Consider the following 15809-nt stretch of genomic DNA (forward strand, 5'->3'; position numbering starts at 1 on the left):
CGGGCTTAGTTGTGTTGGCCGAATTTCTTGTTGCTGCTCATTGTCTGGGCTCACACACATATTAATGGCCACTTGAATGATTACTGAAGGCCACATCTCTACAAGTCTCTTTACCTTCAGTGTTAGCTTGGCTCAATTGGTAGCATTCTAACCTCCGAGTCAAATCTAGGCTTAAACTGCAATTCAGTACTGAGGAAGTGCTGCATTATGGTTGTGGAAGGTGCCTTGGCCAACATTCTACCCTCAACCAACACCCCCAAAACACAATTCATTGATGATTCAATTTATTGCTGTTTGAGATCTTGCAGTGCAGAAATTGCATTTATCTACATAACAACGATAACTACACGTCAAAATTAATTAATTGCTTAAATTAATCCAGTTATTTTGGGGTGTTTCTGAGGGATTGATGTGGTACAAAGTAAATACAAGTTTGTCTCCCTTCAGGGGAGTAAGGAGTTAAATTGAATTCGTTGCTACATTTTCTATGCTATATCATGGTGAGGTCTAGCTTTGTGTGGTTACTATAGAGAGATAGTTTGATCCTTTGATTGTTTTGATGCTGGCACCAGTTCAGTCACTGCAACTTATTACCATCATTTGTAAAATATGTGCTTTTAGTTACAGTCCATTTCCTCAAATCCAAATCAAACGTTGGACAAAATCTAAACGATGTGATTAGCCTCTCACTGTAATTTTAAAAGGTTTTCACAATGGACAACTTGTTTTTTGTCAGTTTAGACTTAATTTTCAGATGTTTCGAGATCAGCTTCTCAAGATCAAAGAGAAACTCATTGACATTTCTTCCTCCCCCCTCCCCCCCACCCACCCCCCGCCCCAGTTTTCTCCTCTCCTCTCTCTCTCGCTCTCTCGAGTACCGATTGAACTACCATTCCAGAGACAGGTACTTGGTCAAAATAGCACTTGTTCATGTGTGAGCCAGCCACAAGGTAATCATAGAAAGCACCGCAACCAACGCCTACATCATAGAATCATACAGCACAGAGGGAGGCCATTCGGTCCATCGTGCCTAAGCTGGCTCTTTGAAAGAGCGATCCAATTAGCCCCATTCCCCTGCTCTTTCCCCATAGCCCTGCAATTTTTTAATTTTCCAGTATATCCAATTCCCTTTTGAAAGTTACTATGAATGCAGCTTCCACTACAGGCAATGCATTTCACATCATAACAGCTCGCTGCGTAAAACAAAAAATGTTCTCATCTCGCCTCTGGTTCTTTATCTAATTACCTTAAATCTGTCTCCTCTAATTACCGACCCTTCTGCCATTGGAAACGGTTTCTACTTATTTACTCTATCAAAACCCTTCATTATTTTGACCGCCTCTATTAAATCTCCCCTTAACCTTCTCTGTTCTAAGGAGAACTATCCAAGCTCCTCCAGTCTATCCACATAACTGTAGCCCTTCATCCCTGGCACCATTCTCGTTAATCTCATCTGTACCCTCTCTAACGCATTGACATCTTTTCCTGAAGTATGGTGCCCAGAATTGGCTATAATATCTAGTGTTTTGTAAAAGTTTAGCATAACTTCCTTGCTTTTGTATTCATTCTATGCTTCTATCTATAAAGCCACGTTAACAGCCTTTTCAACTTATCCTGGCACCTTCAAAGACCAGTGTATGTACATCCTCAGGTCTCTCTGTTCTTGCACCCATCTTTAAAATTGTATCATTTAGTTTATATTGCCTCTCCTTGGGCTCAATTTTCCCCAAAGCTTTTTTTTTGATGTACTTGAAGAGTTATGCCTGTTTTTTGGGGCCCAAGTACGCCAAAAAAAAAGTTCCAAGTTTCCCCGTTTGATTTCTTCATTTTGACGCAGCTTAGCCTTTAGTTTTGGGGGTGGAGCCTTGATCTGCACCAAAAAGATCGGGTTGCCACGGTAACCAGGGACGCAATGCGGGCTGAGGCTGGAAAATGAAACCTGCACAAGCACGTTAAAAAACATTGCAGCAATTTCACAAGCACAAATACATTGCAGCAACTTACCGCCATTAAATTATTAAAATCCCTCCCAACGCTGGTGCCGATCCCCACTCCTATCCCAGGCCGAAGGGCCTCACAGTCCCACTCCCCGCTCCTATTCCTGGCCGAGTAGCCTCCGGGTCCCGCACCTAGCCCTGGCCGAGTGGCCTCCTCATTCCCGGTCCCGCACCTATCCCAGGCTGAATGGCCTCCTGGTCCGCTCCCCCTCACTTATCCCAGGCCGAATGGCTTCCTGGTCTGCATCCCCCTCACTTATCCCAGGCCGAATGGTTCTCCTCCCTCCTGGTCCCCGTACCTAACTATACCCGAAAGGCTTCCCCCACATCTCTCCCCCTCTCTCTTACCTCGCCTGCTCCTGCTGTCTGGGCATCTGCTGCACTTACCTGCGCCAATTTCCTTACCTGCGCCAATTTCCTTACCTGCGCCGATTTCCATAACTCGCCAGATGGTTTTTATACAGAGGCCACATACGCTGGTCTAAGAAGAACTGGAGTAACTCTCAACTGGCCAAACTTTCCTAACTGGACAGAATTGGCGCGGGTAACAGGCTACGACCCTTTAGCTGAAAAAAAAATACCTTAAAAAATCATAACTAACTGAGTTACGCTGGTGCAAATTGATCGGGGAAACTTGGGTTTTTTAAACTTAGGTTAAAAAAAAAAGCAGCCTGCGCCAAAAAAACGGCGCAAATCACTGGGGAAAATTGAGCCTAAATTCTTACTACTAAAATGAATCACACTTCTCTGCATTAAATTGTATCTGCCGTCTGCCTGCCCATTTCACCAGACCGTCTATGTCCTTCTGAGGTCTGGTACTATCCTCCTCACTGTTTACATTTCAAAGTTTCGTTTCATCTGCAAACTTTGAAATTATGCCCCATATACCCAAGTCCCCATTTCATTAATATATTTATACATATCAAAAAGAGCAGTGGTTTCAACACCGATCCCCTGGGGACAGCACTGCACAACTCCCACCATTTTGTAAATTAACCATTCACCACTACACTCTGCTTTCTGTTCCTTGGCCAATCTCTCCGTACCTCGTTAATCCCATGGGTTTCAATTTTGCTAACACGTCTATTTCGTGGTACTTTATCAAACGCCTTTTGAAAGTCCATATACACCGTTTGAAAGTCCATATACACATCAACCGCACTAACCTCATCAACCCTCCCCGATACTTCATCAAACAACTCAATCAACTTCAAGGTATTGGCTCCTTCACTGGGAAATGGTTCCACAGGAGCTGGTGCCCTCTGGTTTTTCACTCAAATGGCCATTCTTCATGTGTGAATCTTGACAGTAAGTATAACCAAGCTATTCAACTGTGGGGGCATTACATCTGAGTCCAATTCTGTCCTCATGTAGGGCCCAAGTTTCGAACCGCGCCTAGAACGGCGCAGTCCCGACCTGGACGCCCGTTTTTCGCGCCACAAAGTGCGCCTAAAAAAAACTTCCAGATTCTCCAGCTCCGTGCAGGTCGTTTGCAGCTCGGCGCAGTGCAGCACGAGCTGTAGGGAGCGGAGCCAGGTCCCTGCGCTGAAAACAGTGCCGGGACCTCTGCACATGCGCGCTACAGTGGGCGCGCATGTGCAGTAGCTCCAGGTGCCCAAAACTGTGTGGGAGGGGCCCGAAGCACGCAGCCCCTAGCCCTGGCCGAATGGCCTCACTGGGGCTGCGTGCATAAGGCTCCTCACACGCCCAGCTCCTGCTTCCTCCGGCCCGACTCGACTCCCGCTTCCTGCCCCCCGCCTGCGGACCGGACCCGACACCGACCCCCGCTCCCCCCCCCACCGACTGGACCCGACCTGACCTCCCTCTCCCTCCCTCCCCCCGACCCGCGCTCCCAACCCCGACCCGACCCAACGCCACCTACCTGTAAATCTGGTGCTGGGGACGGCCTGTTCAGCCTCTTTCCCCCTTCTCCTTTGCCCCCCCCATCTCCTTTCCCCATCTCCTTTCCCCCCTCTCCTTTCCCCCCCTTCTCCTTTCCCCCCCTTCTCCTTCCCCCCTTTTTCTTCCCCCCCCTTCTCCTCCTCCCCCCCTCCCCCTTCTCCCCCATCCCTCCCCCTTCCCTCCCTCTGCTCCCCCCCTCAGACACTGACAGACAGAGAATGAGAGACACACACAGACAGACAGACAGAGAGATAGAGACACTGACAGAGACACACTGTGGGCGGGGCATCCCAGCACGCTGTTGGAGGGCTCCCGGTGCTGCAGTCGGTAAGTGGAAAATGTTTTATTTATTGATTTAAAAAAAAATTATTTCTTATTAATTTTTTTGGATTGATTTATTGGTTGATTTATTGATGTTTTTATCATTTATTATTGATGATGGCTCTTTATTTGTAAAACTGAAGTGTTTAATGTTTGTAAACTTCCCTTTAAACCCCCCCCCCCCCATTCCCTACGCCTGATTTGTAACCTACGCCTGATTTTCTAAAGTGTAGACAAGGTTTTTTCGAGCATACAAAAATCTTCACGTACTCTATTCTAAGTTAGTTTGGAGTAAGTTTTCACTGACGAAACTTTGAAAACAGGCGTAAGTGGCCGGACACGCCCCCTTTTGAAAAAAAATTCTGTTCCAAAGTGAAACTGTTCTAACTGACTAGAACTGGAGCAAACTAAATGGCGAGAATTTCGATTTCTAAGATACTCCGTTCTACACGAGTTGCTCCTAAAAATCAGGAGCAAATCATGGCGAAACTTGGGGCCATGATAACTACACACGTTCTCTACTAGCAGGGATCGCTGCAGAGCAACCAGAGCAGGAACCCTGGCCATTTTTTTCTGTTTTCCCACATGTTGCTTCAGCTGAGATTAGCAAACTCCTTACAGACCGGGGATTGACTGAGCCTGGTCCGTGTGGTGAAACAGTTGTGCTTGTTTGTGCTGGGTCCACTTGCAACCCTTACAGCAATGTTTCCTTTTTCTATGTCTACCAGATTGCAGGGAGGAGCAGTATCCATGCACCAGACTCTATTCTGTACACAGACCCTGCAAACAGTGCCTCAAGAGCCTTTGCTTTTACAGGTAAGCACACTCATTCCTTGTCGTTCATCTTTTTTGAGTAAGTTTTATTTGAGTCCTAAAGTCTGTCTTTCACTTAAATCTTACTTCATCAGACTCTCTTACCATTGCTCCAAACTCGAGTCTGCAGTCGAGAACTTCTCAGGTTCAGTGACATTAGTCACTTCCATAAGCAGTCAAGTGCGGTACTCATGTGGGAGTTGACTCACTGCCCTACTTCTACTTGTATGATAGTATAACCCTGGAGTGTAACAACAATACTTCATTTGTCACCTGGACCGGATACTTGTGTTTTTGCATGTGTATTCCTTCAGTCTCTCAGAAGGCAGACCCACCAAACACTTCGTGAAATGAGGCTTGATACAAATCATTGAATGTATAGAGAAATTGTTATGATCAGGTTCACTTAATTCAATCCGTAGAGCTTGCCTTTGTGGAATAGTGAATACGCTACACATCAGTGGGTTGACTAAACTAGATGGGGCTGAAATTGCCCCTTCCCTTAAGGCCTGTTTCCGCCAGAAATCGGAGGCCATGCTGTGGAGTGCGATGGCCGCCAATTTTTCGTGTAATGGCCACCATTTTTTAAAGTCCGCTCCTGCGGTATCCTGGTAGTGACCTGCTCCCCTGACCACCGATCCGCTGCTGCCAATCCGTCCTAAATGCGTCATAAGAGCGCACACCACTGATGTTCCCCCCCCCCCCCCCCCCGATGGTGAAATTCCGCCGAAAAAATCTTGCTCCGGTCGTGCGGTGCCAAAAGCTGCTTTTTTTCTGCCGGTGCAGTGAGGCTGTAGTCCTTGTAAAATAGTGGTGCAGCTCCGATTAAAGGGGAGAGCGCACTGCTGCTGCTGCCATGTTTTTTTATTGTCGGCTGAATACCATGTTGGGCTGACAATTATGCCCCCTGGGTTCGGCCGGGCCGCCAACAGGCAGCCTTGCGCCCCCTCTTGGGTGCCAGGCCACTGGCCCGGCCAAAACCGGGAAACCAATATCTAAGCTAGCTCATTAACATTACGCTTTCAGAACCCCAATATTAAAAGTAACTATGGTCCGATATTTGCGGAGAGGGCGAGGTTGAAAATGGCCAAAGGACCCGGCAAAGCCGGGGACCCGGAGGTCCTGCCAACCTTAACGGCAGGATCTCATTAACATCTTGTAGCTCTGCCTCCCGCCTGTGAATAGGGAGCTCCAGCCTGTTTCAGTGCCAAGTTTCCCGACCCCTGGGAAACCTGTGTGGCAGCAGTAAATTTCAAAATCGGGCTTCCAATGGCCCGGTGCAAGCCGGATTTCAAATGTTAATGAAGCGCCCCGCCTCTCCACGGCGAGACACTCAGACGCTCCGATATCCGCCACAGTAAAAATGTCAGTGGGCGCATATGGCATGTCAGGATGGAGTTGTGTGGGTTTCACTTTTTAAGTCCCACCCCTGCTCATGGAGAGGTTAATAACATTACCCTTACCTGGAAAGGCGAGGCATTCTGAGTTACAGAATTCTCTTTCAGGCACCCGCACTCTACTTGAATCTGTAAGGAGGCTGCAGACACCCTCACTCTGCCAGGCCACATTGCTCTGTATGAGCCGTGCGGGCTACCGTACAATGCCAAATATTAGATTGACATACCGGAAAGGATGTGCCACCCCATCCCCTTAATATCAGCCCATGGTGCTGTAAGGATCTGAGGGGTTATGAGTGGAAGAGGGTGTAGCAATTAAATCATATCTTATGAATGTCTGAAAACAGGGGCCAACCTGTGTGGGTTTCTGTACCCATCATTCACATTGTCTGCTTTCCAGCCTCCGCAGGGTCTATGTGGTTAACAAGGAGGTCTGTGTTCGCACCGTCTGCGCTCACGAGGAGCTACTGAGAGGTGAGTGCCAGGCCTCAGAACCACAACTGAACGGAGAGCTCTGCCACGTGGCGGGCAGTGATGGTAACGTGCCACTGGCAGTAGGCTGAGCAGGCATGAGGTTGGGTCTGGGGAGACGGAGATTCTGGTCATGGCTTCAATGCTCCTCTGGAAGGCTTGGAGTCAGGGATACAAGAGGCATTGGCTATAATCGGAATGTGTACTGGCGCGCTCTTTCTCAGCCCAGTTCTGCTAGCATTTCGGGGTCAGATTTTGGAGTGGGAGAGGTGAGGTACGGGGCAGTAGTTGAGGTCTCCCTTTCTCATTCTGCTGCAGTATAGATTGGGAGGGTCAGCTGCAATGTCCCTATCCAGTCTTCCCAAGTTTGTGTATGGCCCAAGTCTCACCCTAGGACACCTGGCAGGGTTTATAGTGACACAGAGCACAGAATGGAGCAGAAGAAGATGTTTCTATGGGGAAGCTTTGTGCTTTGGAGAAACAGTTCCAATGGGGTTGTTCCATCCTGTTTTTTGTTGTTGAAGAACTACAGATTCCTGAAGGTGGTATCTGATTTGGATATTGTGGATAGAAACTGTATTGTGAAAATTGACAGTTAGTTGCTGGAAGAACAGGACTGCAACAGAACTTCCCCCATATTTGCTAATGTTGCCAATGTTATGGGATGTTTTTAAACCCCCAATGCTCCTCCCTGGGGAAAGGGCAGGTGTGCAGGAGGCTGCAAGAGCAGCACTTCTTTCTACAGCCAGCCGGAGACGGTATGGCCTTGTCCCGGACAATGTTCCCCCTGGAAATGGAACACCCAGTAGTACCATTTAAAGTTTGGGACACTTAGCCTGCCCTCCATGTTGCATGTGTGAACACACAGATTTTTATAAAGAAACAAATGTATTTACTGACTGTTCACTATCTGGTCATATTTCCTTAAGGACCAGTGTCTGAGTTCAGAATGGAGTTTAGAAGAATCTCATTGAATCATATAAGATTCTTGGGGGAATTGACAGAATAAATGCTGAGAGCTCGTTTCCCCTGGCTGGAGAGTCTAAATCTAGGGGGCATTGTCTCCAGATAAAGGGTCGGCTTTTTAAGCCTGAGATGAGGAAGAATTTCTTCACTCAGAGTGTTGTGAATTTTTGGAATTCTCTGCCCCAAAGTGCTGTGGATGCTCAGTCGTTGAGTATATTCAAAGTTGAGATAGATAGATTTTTGGACTCTGGATGAATCAAGGGATATGGGGATAGGGCAGGAAAGTGGAGTTGACATCAAAGATCAGCCAGGATCTTGTTGAATGGTGGAGCAGGCTCGAGGCGGGGGGGCGGGGGGTATATCCTACTCCTGTTCCTAATTCTTATTAATCCACATCCTATTTGTTCTCACCTTCTCCTTCTCCCTTCCAGCTGACTTGTGCCGAGATCAATTCTCAAAGTGTGGGGTTATGGCCAACAGTGGGCTGTGTGGCCAGATGGCTTCATCGTGCGTCAAGAGCTGTGGCTCCTGTTGAGACAGACAAGCAAACCGATGAAGGGGCCACGCATGGAGCCTTGGTCCAGGAGATAGAGGAATCTCCGTATATATCAATAATATGACATTAAGTAATTTAGAGGGATCATTTTCATATTTCTGTAACTCTGATGGTGCTGAGGGATTTTTCGTATAAACCTCAAGATAAAGTCAGTTTTTTATGTGCACATAATGTTCTAGATTATTACGGTTTGGGAGAAGGGATCATTGTAATGCGGGTTATGTATGAAGCCTTGGGCATTCAGTCATTCCGTCATTCCAGCTTTTTACCCGTGTTGCCATGATGATTCGTGAACCTTTGACATTCCTTATTGGCTGTATTGTGCTTGTGTGAGAGAAGGGTAGTGGATGACAGTACCTCACACTGAACGTACCGTCCCTCCTCTATCCACCGTCTCAAAAATATTCTACAGATTCCTTTCACATCATTGCTGTTACCTATTGCTGACCTACCATTTATGCTTTGTGTCTGTCCAGAGTTTTAGAATTTTTTAAGTTCACGAAGAAAATAGAAACCGCATGATTTCTGTAGTTGGGAATTAATCGAATACCAAAACCCATCCTGCAGCAGAATTCTGTTCTGTAGGCAGCCTAATGTGATTCAAACACCAGCAATCGAACTCTGAGTGAGTCACTCCCGAGCTCGCTTCACCTTTGGAGTGATGGTTTATACGGCCCTTCTGATCTAAGTTTGTTGGATTTGAGACATCCTGGTACTTATGTGGTGACATGACATTACGACATGTTCACATAACAATCTCGTTAATTTTGGAGCCATTAAAATATTTTTAACATCATATCTCCAAGAGGGTCAACTAATTGGCGAACCATTTTAGATATGATGCGATTTCTTTTCCTCCCTCACCCGTGCTCAGTTTTTTCCCTCTGAGACCTGAACTGCACACATTTACACTCTGATCTGCAGGTCAGGTCGCTGAAACACCGGGTGCTTTTGCATCTGAGGATTGATTTAATCCCAGCTGGTTACACCCCACCTTTCATGTCGGGGCGAAGCCGGAATTGGGTGCGTGACCCAAATAGACCAAACTCTCACTGCACTGATGCCGTATGCCAGTTCAAGTCTGAATGGACGAGTTCGACTCCTTGGCCTTGAAAGTTGATGTTGTACGAAGATTGGCGAACAAATGTTTAATGTGTTCATTTTAAACGCCTGTTTAAAATAACAAATGTCAAAATTCAGTATGACTGAGTTAAGCATTTTCTGCTAATCTTCACACAATTTCGAGAGCTTTCTGTTTTTCCTCTCTCTCTCCCAAGTCCCTCTTCCGTAGTTAAGAGAATAGCTGACCTACTCCCTGGCCTCTGCTGCATTGAATTTAGGACCAGGTGGCAGGCATCAGCTGCCTGTGTGTGACTCTTTCCTGTAGTGACCTCGCTGCCATCAAGGACTCACCTCAGTGCCCCTGCACATGACTGTTACTGTTTTATATATTTACAATAATGTAAACAAATACTGTGTCATTGCCAATAGTCCATGGGGGGGTGAACCCACTCTTCTCCCTCATATGGCATCAAGAGAGTCACCACATCCAAAGGAAGAAAACCATCCCCACAAAGGTTTTACAAAATAGAACTGTACAGGTTCCAGAATATATGGCTGAGAGTGTGGTGCAAGGCTGTGACACAGTTCCAACAATTAAGATGAGTCTTTTTATAAGATGACAATAAAGCCTGGAAATGGAATAGACCATTTAGTCCATCAAGCGCACTCCTTCCACAGACTCTCTACAACCGGTCCTATCAATGACCCTACCGCATCTATTTAACCTTCTTCCACAGTCCATGTACAACCGGTCCTATCAATGACCCTTCCCCATCCATTTAACCTCCTTCCACAGACTCTCTACAATCTGTCCCTCAATGACCCTTCCCCATCCATTTAACCTCCTTCCACAGTCCATGTACAATCTTTCCCTCAATGACTGTCTGACCCACCTGTGACAAAGACTGTGGTTCTCGTATTGGACTGTTCAGCCACCTAAGAACTCATGCTCAGAGTGGAAGCAAGTCTTCCTTGATTCCGAGGGATTGCCTATGATGACGATGGGACAATCTGTCCGAGCAACTACCCTTCCCCGTCCATTTAACCTCCTTCCACAGTCCATGTACAATCTGTCCATTCAATTACCCTTCCCCGTCCATTTAACCTCCTTCCATAGACGCTCTACAATCTGTCCTAGCAATGACCCCCACCCATTTAACCTCCTTCTACAGTCCATGTACAATCTAATGTATCTTGATCTCTTAACTCGCCTTTTAATCTCCTGAGGGAAAGTTCTGTATCCCTGATCCCCAAAGGCAATCGAGCAAAACACCAGAGTATTCATCCATCCTCATGTCGCCATTAGTCAACCCTGACCTCCTGCCTCACCAGACAGCACCTTCCCTCCCCCTCCGCCCCCCCCCCCCCACCCACAACCTCCGAATTCATCGTGTCCCATAGAACAATTGATCATCTCAGTCTGTGCATATCCTTACTACCAGTGGTCCTGTCTAACTGGACTCCTTTTTGAGTGGTTTGAGCTCATTACTGATTTTATTGGAACAAAAGGAATCGGGAGCAAAGATTGCTTTTTCACACCTCAGTATTACTGTACAGCCTCGTTGCACACTCCTAGGTAGCTCTCTGTGTTTCAGACACAAATAAACCCTTCACCAACCTACAGGGTGTCACTGCTGCAATTTCTATTCAGGGATTTAAATCAATAGTAATTAGAACCTAGACATGACTCTGTGCGATATCAACACAAGAATGCTCAACATGCTTATTTGTCTGCTGTTTTAATGGAGGTGTTAGCACAATATGTTAACAGTTCTGTTAAACTAGTAGTTTCAAGTAAATTTGTTAAGCATTTAAAAATTACTCTCAGTCATTTCTGGGATCCAACATCCTGCTCACTGGATTCGCACATTAACAAATCCGAGGTTCACAAGTTCACTTGGCCACACTGAGACTTCATGGGGTTACGACATGCCCATGAGTTGCGATAGTTTACTGTTGCACTACTGCCAAGTGTGAACAAAATTGTTTACTCTCAGCTGAAGCCTTCCTCCCTGTAACTCTCCTCAGGAACGCAGTACTGTAATACTCTAGACGCGGCAGCTTTTGGGATGCAACAGTGTGAGCTAATACTGGATTTAGAGGCTTTCTGAGGAGTTCAGGATGTCTTCAGTTCATCAAACTTGACTTTCTGTTGCATCTGATTTTTTTTTTGAAGTAATTATTTTTGATGGTGCTTAAATATCCCTAAACACAGTGAGGGGATTCATGAGCATTCACACATGTGCAGAGTTTAAAGGTTGAAACATGCCTGTTCTGCTGTTTGTATGTTGTTGTTAGGGTGCTGTGACAATGGCCCTCAGCGTAGGCCTGTGATCTTGTAGCGCCACCTCTTCCCGTCTTATCTTACAGTGAGCGTGCTGCCGGTCTCGACACTGACAGTAGTGGCCATATTCTGCACTGCAACCAACAGCAGTTCTTGGGATCCACAAGGATTTGTGCAAAGGACCTCGCTTGAGGCTTGGAATTAATGTTCTTTATGGTGTTGGTGGCAGGAATACCTCAGAAGCATTTTGACAGTGTTAAATGGATTATTTTCTGCTTCAGCCACTGGCTTTTCTCCTGGAGCTTCAGTTGTTTCCCAGGACATTATATTGCATCCGAGGGGTGTAGTGATGAGATCAACTGGATTTAAACAAAATAAACTGGGAATAATACAGCAACACCCGGCGTGAGGCCTAAATACAGGGACCTAAATTAGACCCGAAAGGACTTGGCAGCTGTAGGTTCCGTGGTACAATCCTAGGCCAATCCAATTTAGAGCATACTATCTGCTCTAGGCAGCAGATGCAGCTGAGGATCTCAAACTAATTTGCAATTCAGTCCCGTTTCCAGAATACGAAAGGCTCATGGTGGAGAAAATAAAATTGCCGCAGTAACTGTTCAGCCCCAAGTTGTCCAGAGCACGCTTTTGGAAGTATATTTAGTTCCTGAATGTGTGACTGACATCTAGTGGCCAAACATTTAGACCAATTCATATGAATTGGATATGATTTTTTTCCTGTGAGGCCCATGTAGGATAGTCCACGTTAACTGGATCTCTACTTAAAAAGGAAACATTTGCAGGGCTATGGGGAAAGGGCAGGGGAGTGTAGTCCATTGGATAACTTTCAGAGAACCGGCCCAAGATGGGCCAAATGACCTCCTTCTGTGCTGTATGATTCTTTGAGTCTAATATCAGCAATCCATTGGGCAGCTGACTGGCTCCAGCAATAACTATATCATTTCAAAAGGGTATTGAGAAGTCCCCTATGCCTCAGTTATAAATATACCACCCAGTGTGCAACTGAGCCATGCTGACTGTGAACCCTCCCAGTTCCATCTCCAGTCTGTGTGGAGTTAGTCAATCGCAGCCCCGGTGATGGTACTGAGGCTACACTTGTTCTCAGTGCCCCTGGGTTAGGGAGGAGAACATCAGCCAAGGTTCCTGCTCCTGACTGCTATCCCGGTGATTCCTACTGGAAGATCTATGTGTACTGGAACAACAGGTGAGGATTGGATCGATGAATCCCATGATGGAGTAGCCTGCTAATACTCACTATCCAGGCTCATAAATGAAGAATGGTCACTTGGGGCAATATTCTGGATGGTGCCCAGTGCCCATGGGTATATAACTCAGCAGAGAGTCGGTGCCTTAAGGAGGGGGGGGGGGGGGGGTCAACATTTGGAGATATAAAGCCCCCAAAAAAGCTGCTCCATTTTTGCTCCGATCCGTCTGCACAGTTTAAAGCAGTAACAGTTAGAAAAATGAAACTTGAGACATGTGCTTGCTCAGAACTCCTTGGTATAAATGTTCTTGAAGTACCATTGGGAGGAGGTGCCGCAGTATGTGCAGTCGAGTGAGATATTTCTGTGTAATCTGATTCAAACTATAACTGATATATTCCGTTTTGTACAAAAATAAAAGCCACTTAAACAACACTTGCCATTCCGTTCCTCTCGTTTTTATTCCTCGAGTCTCCCTTTCATATTGCTAGAACAGCGCAAAGACTAATGGTCCGCAGGGTGTTGGGTGTGACAGCCACTGTCCCACTGAGAGATAGTGGTGGCCTCAGTCCTAATGTTCATTGTTCTGAAAGGTGATGCAAAGTGGAGACCAGATATTTCCAAACAGGGAGGGAGGTAAAAATCAGAGGCAACTGCCAGGGTCTGATCATTCCTTGTTCTCGCAATGTGCAAAAATAGCCATTCAGACAGCTCTTCCCTCAAATGACCTGGTTATGGCTTAGGATAGAAGAGTTCAACATCAGTTAAACTCGGTTTCAAATTCAGATCTCAATCCACAGTGCAATGCACAATTTCTGTAGCAATTGGATTGCTATCAAAAATGAATGAAAGCAAAAACATTTTCTTAAAGCAAATGGGAGAATTGAATTTTGTTCACTGTTTATTTTCTGTACCATCCTAACACTGCAAGTCACACACAGCAAAGTGCCCATCATAATGAGTGGCACCCATCGTCTCTCCAATCCACTCCTTCTCAGTGTGATATAAAACATTTGAGTAGAAAAATAACACTGAGTAACACTGAACAGGTGAAGTACAGTTAGTGGATGCAAGGGATGGGACAGTGGTTAAAGCAGTAACACACCTACAAAAATAGCCACCTAACGCACTTGAAATCAGCGCAAACACAACACAGGGCTCAGATGTAGCAAACATTTTGGAAAAACATGGTCAGAACAGGATGCTCTCTTCTGCAATCTGGTGTTTGGCAAAAAAAAATGCAAAATTAATAAAAAAGGTAACATGCAATGATGAGGGAATGGCTGGGACTGCTGCAGGTGGCAATTGGTGGGATCAATTCAACCTTGCAGCTCCAGCATATTTCAAGATGCTCCCTGCTGGTCACCCCTTTCTGAAAACAACAGTCTCAATTTCATCGCTGGGTATGGCACCAGATGCTTCTGTTCCCCAGGGCTCACACTGCCAGTTTTGATTCAGCTTAGCATTGGTTACTCGAGTGCCAGACATCCCGAATGTATTTTGGCTATCAGCTCCAGAATTCACTGATGTGTACAGCTCAGGAAGCGCCCCACAAGGTTCCATAACAGAATGGCCTTGTGAGGTTCCCGAACTACACTGGGAAAACGCCACAGTGCTCTGGGACAGACATTGTAATGTATGCACCTGCAAGCATGCTCACAGGTTTGTAGAGCTGTTGTCACCCTGTGTGGAGGGGAGTGGGCAGGTCCGTAGGACTGCTTCTGGGCATGGCCAAGGGGGCCATCAGCCGGCCCAGGCAGCGGGCGGTCGAGGGGGTATTTCAGCCCGACTGCCTGCCTCTCTTCCGCGGTTACATCCGTGCTAGGGTGTCCTTGGAGATGGAGCACGCGGTGTTCACCGGTACGCTCGCGGCCTTCCGCAAGAGGTGGGCACCGGAGGGACTGGAATGCATCATCACCCCCGGCAACCAAATTTTAATTTGATTTTAAATGTCTAAAGTTTATTGTGCCGGTTTTAGTGCCCCCCCCCACACACTTTTAGCCAGGGGGCACTTGTATAATTTGTGTTTCAGTGCCCTCAAAAAAAAATCAAAAAAGGGGGGCACGTGTTTGAAAGTGTTCGGTGTGTGTCCCCCCCCTTTAATCCGGGGCTTTGATTTATTGTTTTTCTACAAAATAGTTGTAGAGCTGTTGCATTGTGAGTGGCTTAGCCCAAGACTCAATAAAACCCCAGTCAGTTGGGTCTAGGTCATCCACGATGAGGTACGCAGTTGTGAGCCTAGTGGATGAACTGGTAATGTGCAGTGTGATTAACTTTGTTAAACCTTTGTTAATAACCCAACTAGTTATTAATAGCAATGCGTTGTTATGAATTCTTAAGCAAAGAACCATGAAGCAAATACATTCCAAACATAACCTCGAGAAGTAGTAAAACATCACCCAGCACCTGTCACAAACCGTTACAAAAGCCACCGGTTTACAAAATGGCAGTTGCAAAACACCTTTTGCACTCATCTGGATTAAGTACAAGAATCCAGAAACAATGAGCTCTCTCGCTCTCTAAAGAACATGCCGAACCTATCAGCACTAAGCCACTAGGAAACATCAGAAAAGACCAGAAAACAGGAAAACATTTTTTTCAAAAACACACCAAAAATGGATATTTCAAGCATTGTTTGCATTGATTTCTTCTTTAGATTATGAACAAAAGATCATTTGTGATTTTAAATCTATTTTTAAAAAAGCAATACTTAAAAAAAATTATAGTACTCTAGATAGTTTTGAAAAACTATTCATCTAGTCAGATGAAGAACAGGCCTTGACAGAGACAGCAACCTCCAGTAAGCTCAGATAAACTGTC

At 46.0% G+C, this 15809-nt stretch overlaps 1 protein-coding gene across 1 annotated transcript in view; it reads left to right on the forward strand.

Annotated features, from left to right (window-relative positions):
- mfap2 (microfibril associated protein 2) overlaps positions 1–13415 on the forward strand; it is a 43642-nt gene extending 30227 nt beyond the window's left edge. The window contains exons 6-8 of the mRNA XM_070860262.1: positions 4949–5036; positions 6831–6904; positions 8299–13415. Coding sequence (XP_070716363.1) covers positions 4949–5036; positions 6831–6904; positions 8299–8402 — 266 coding nt within the window. The 3' untranslated portion in view covers positions 8403–13415. The remainder of the gene's footprint in view (positions 1–4948; positions 5037–6830; positions 6905–8298) is intronic.
- The last annotated feature ends 2394 nt before the right edge of the window (positions 13416–15809 follow it).

This window comes from Pristiophorus japonicus, chromosome 18 (genome assembly GCF_044704955.1).
Source record: "Pristiophorus japonicus isolate sPriJap1 chromosome 18, sPriJap1.hap1, whole genome shotgun sequence".
NCBI lineage: Eukaryota > Metazoa > Chordata > Chondrichthyes > Pristiophoridae > Pristiophorus > Pristiophorus japonicus.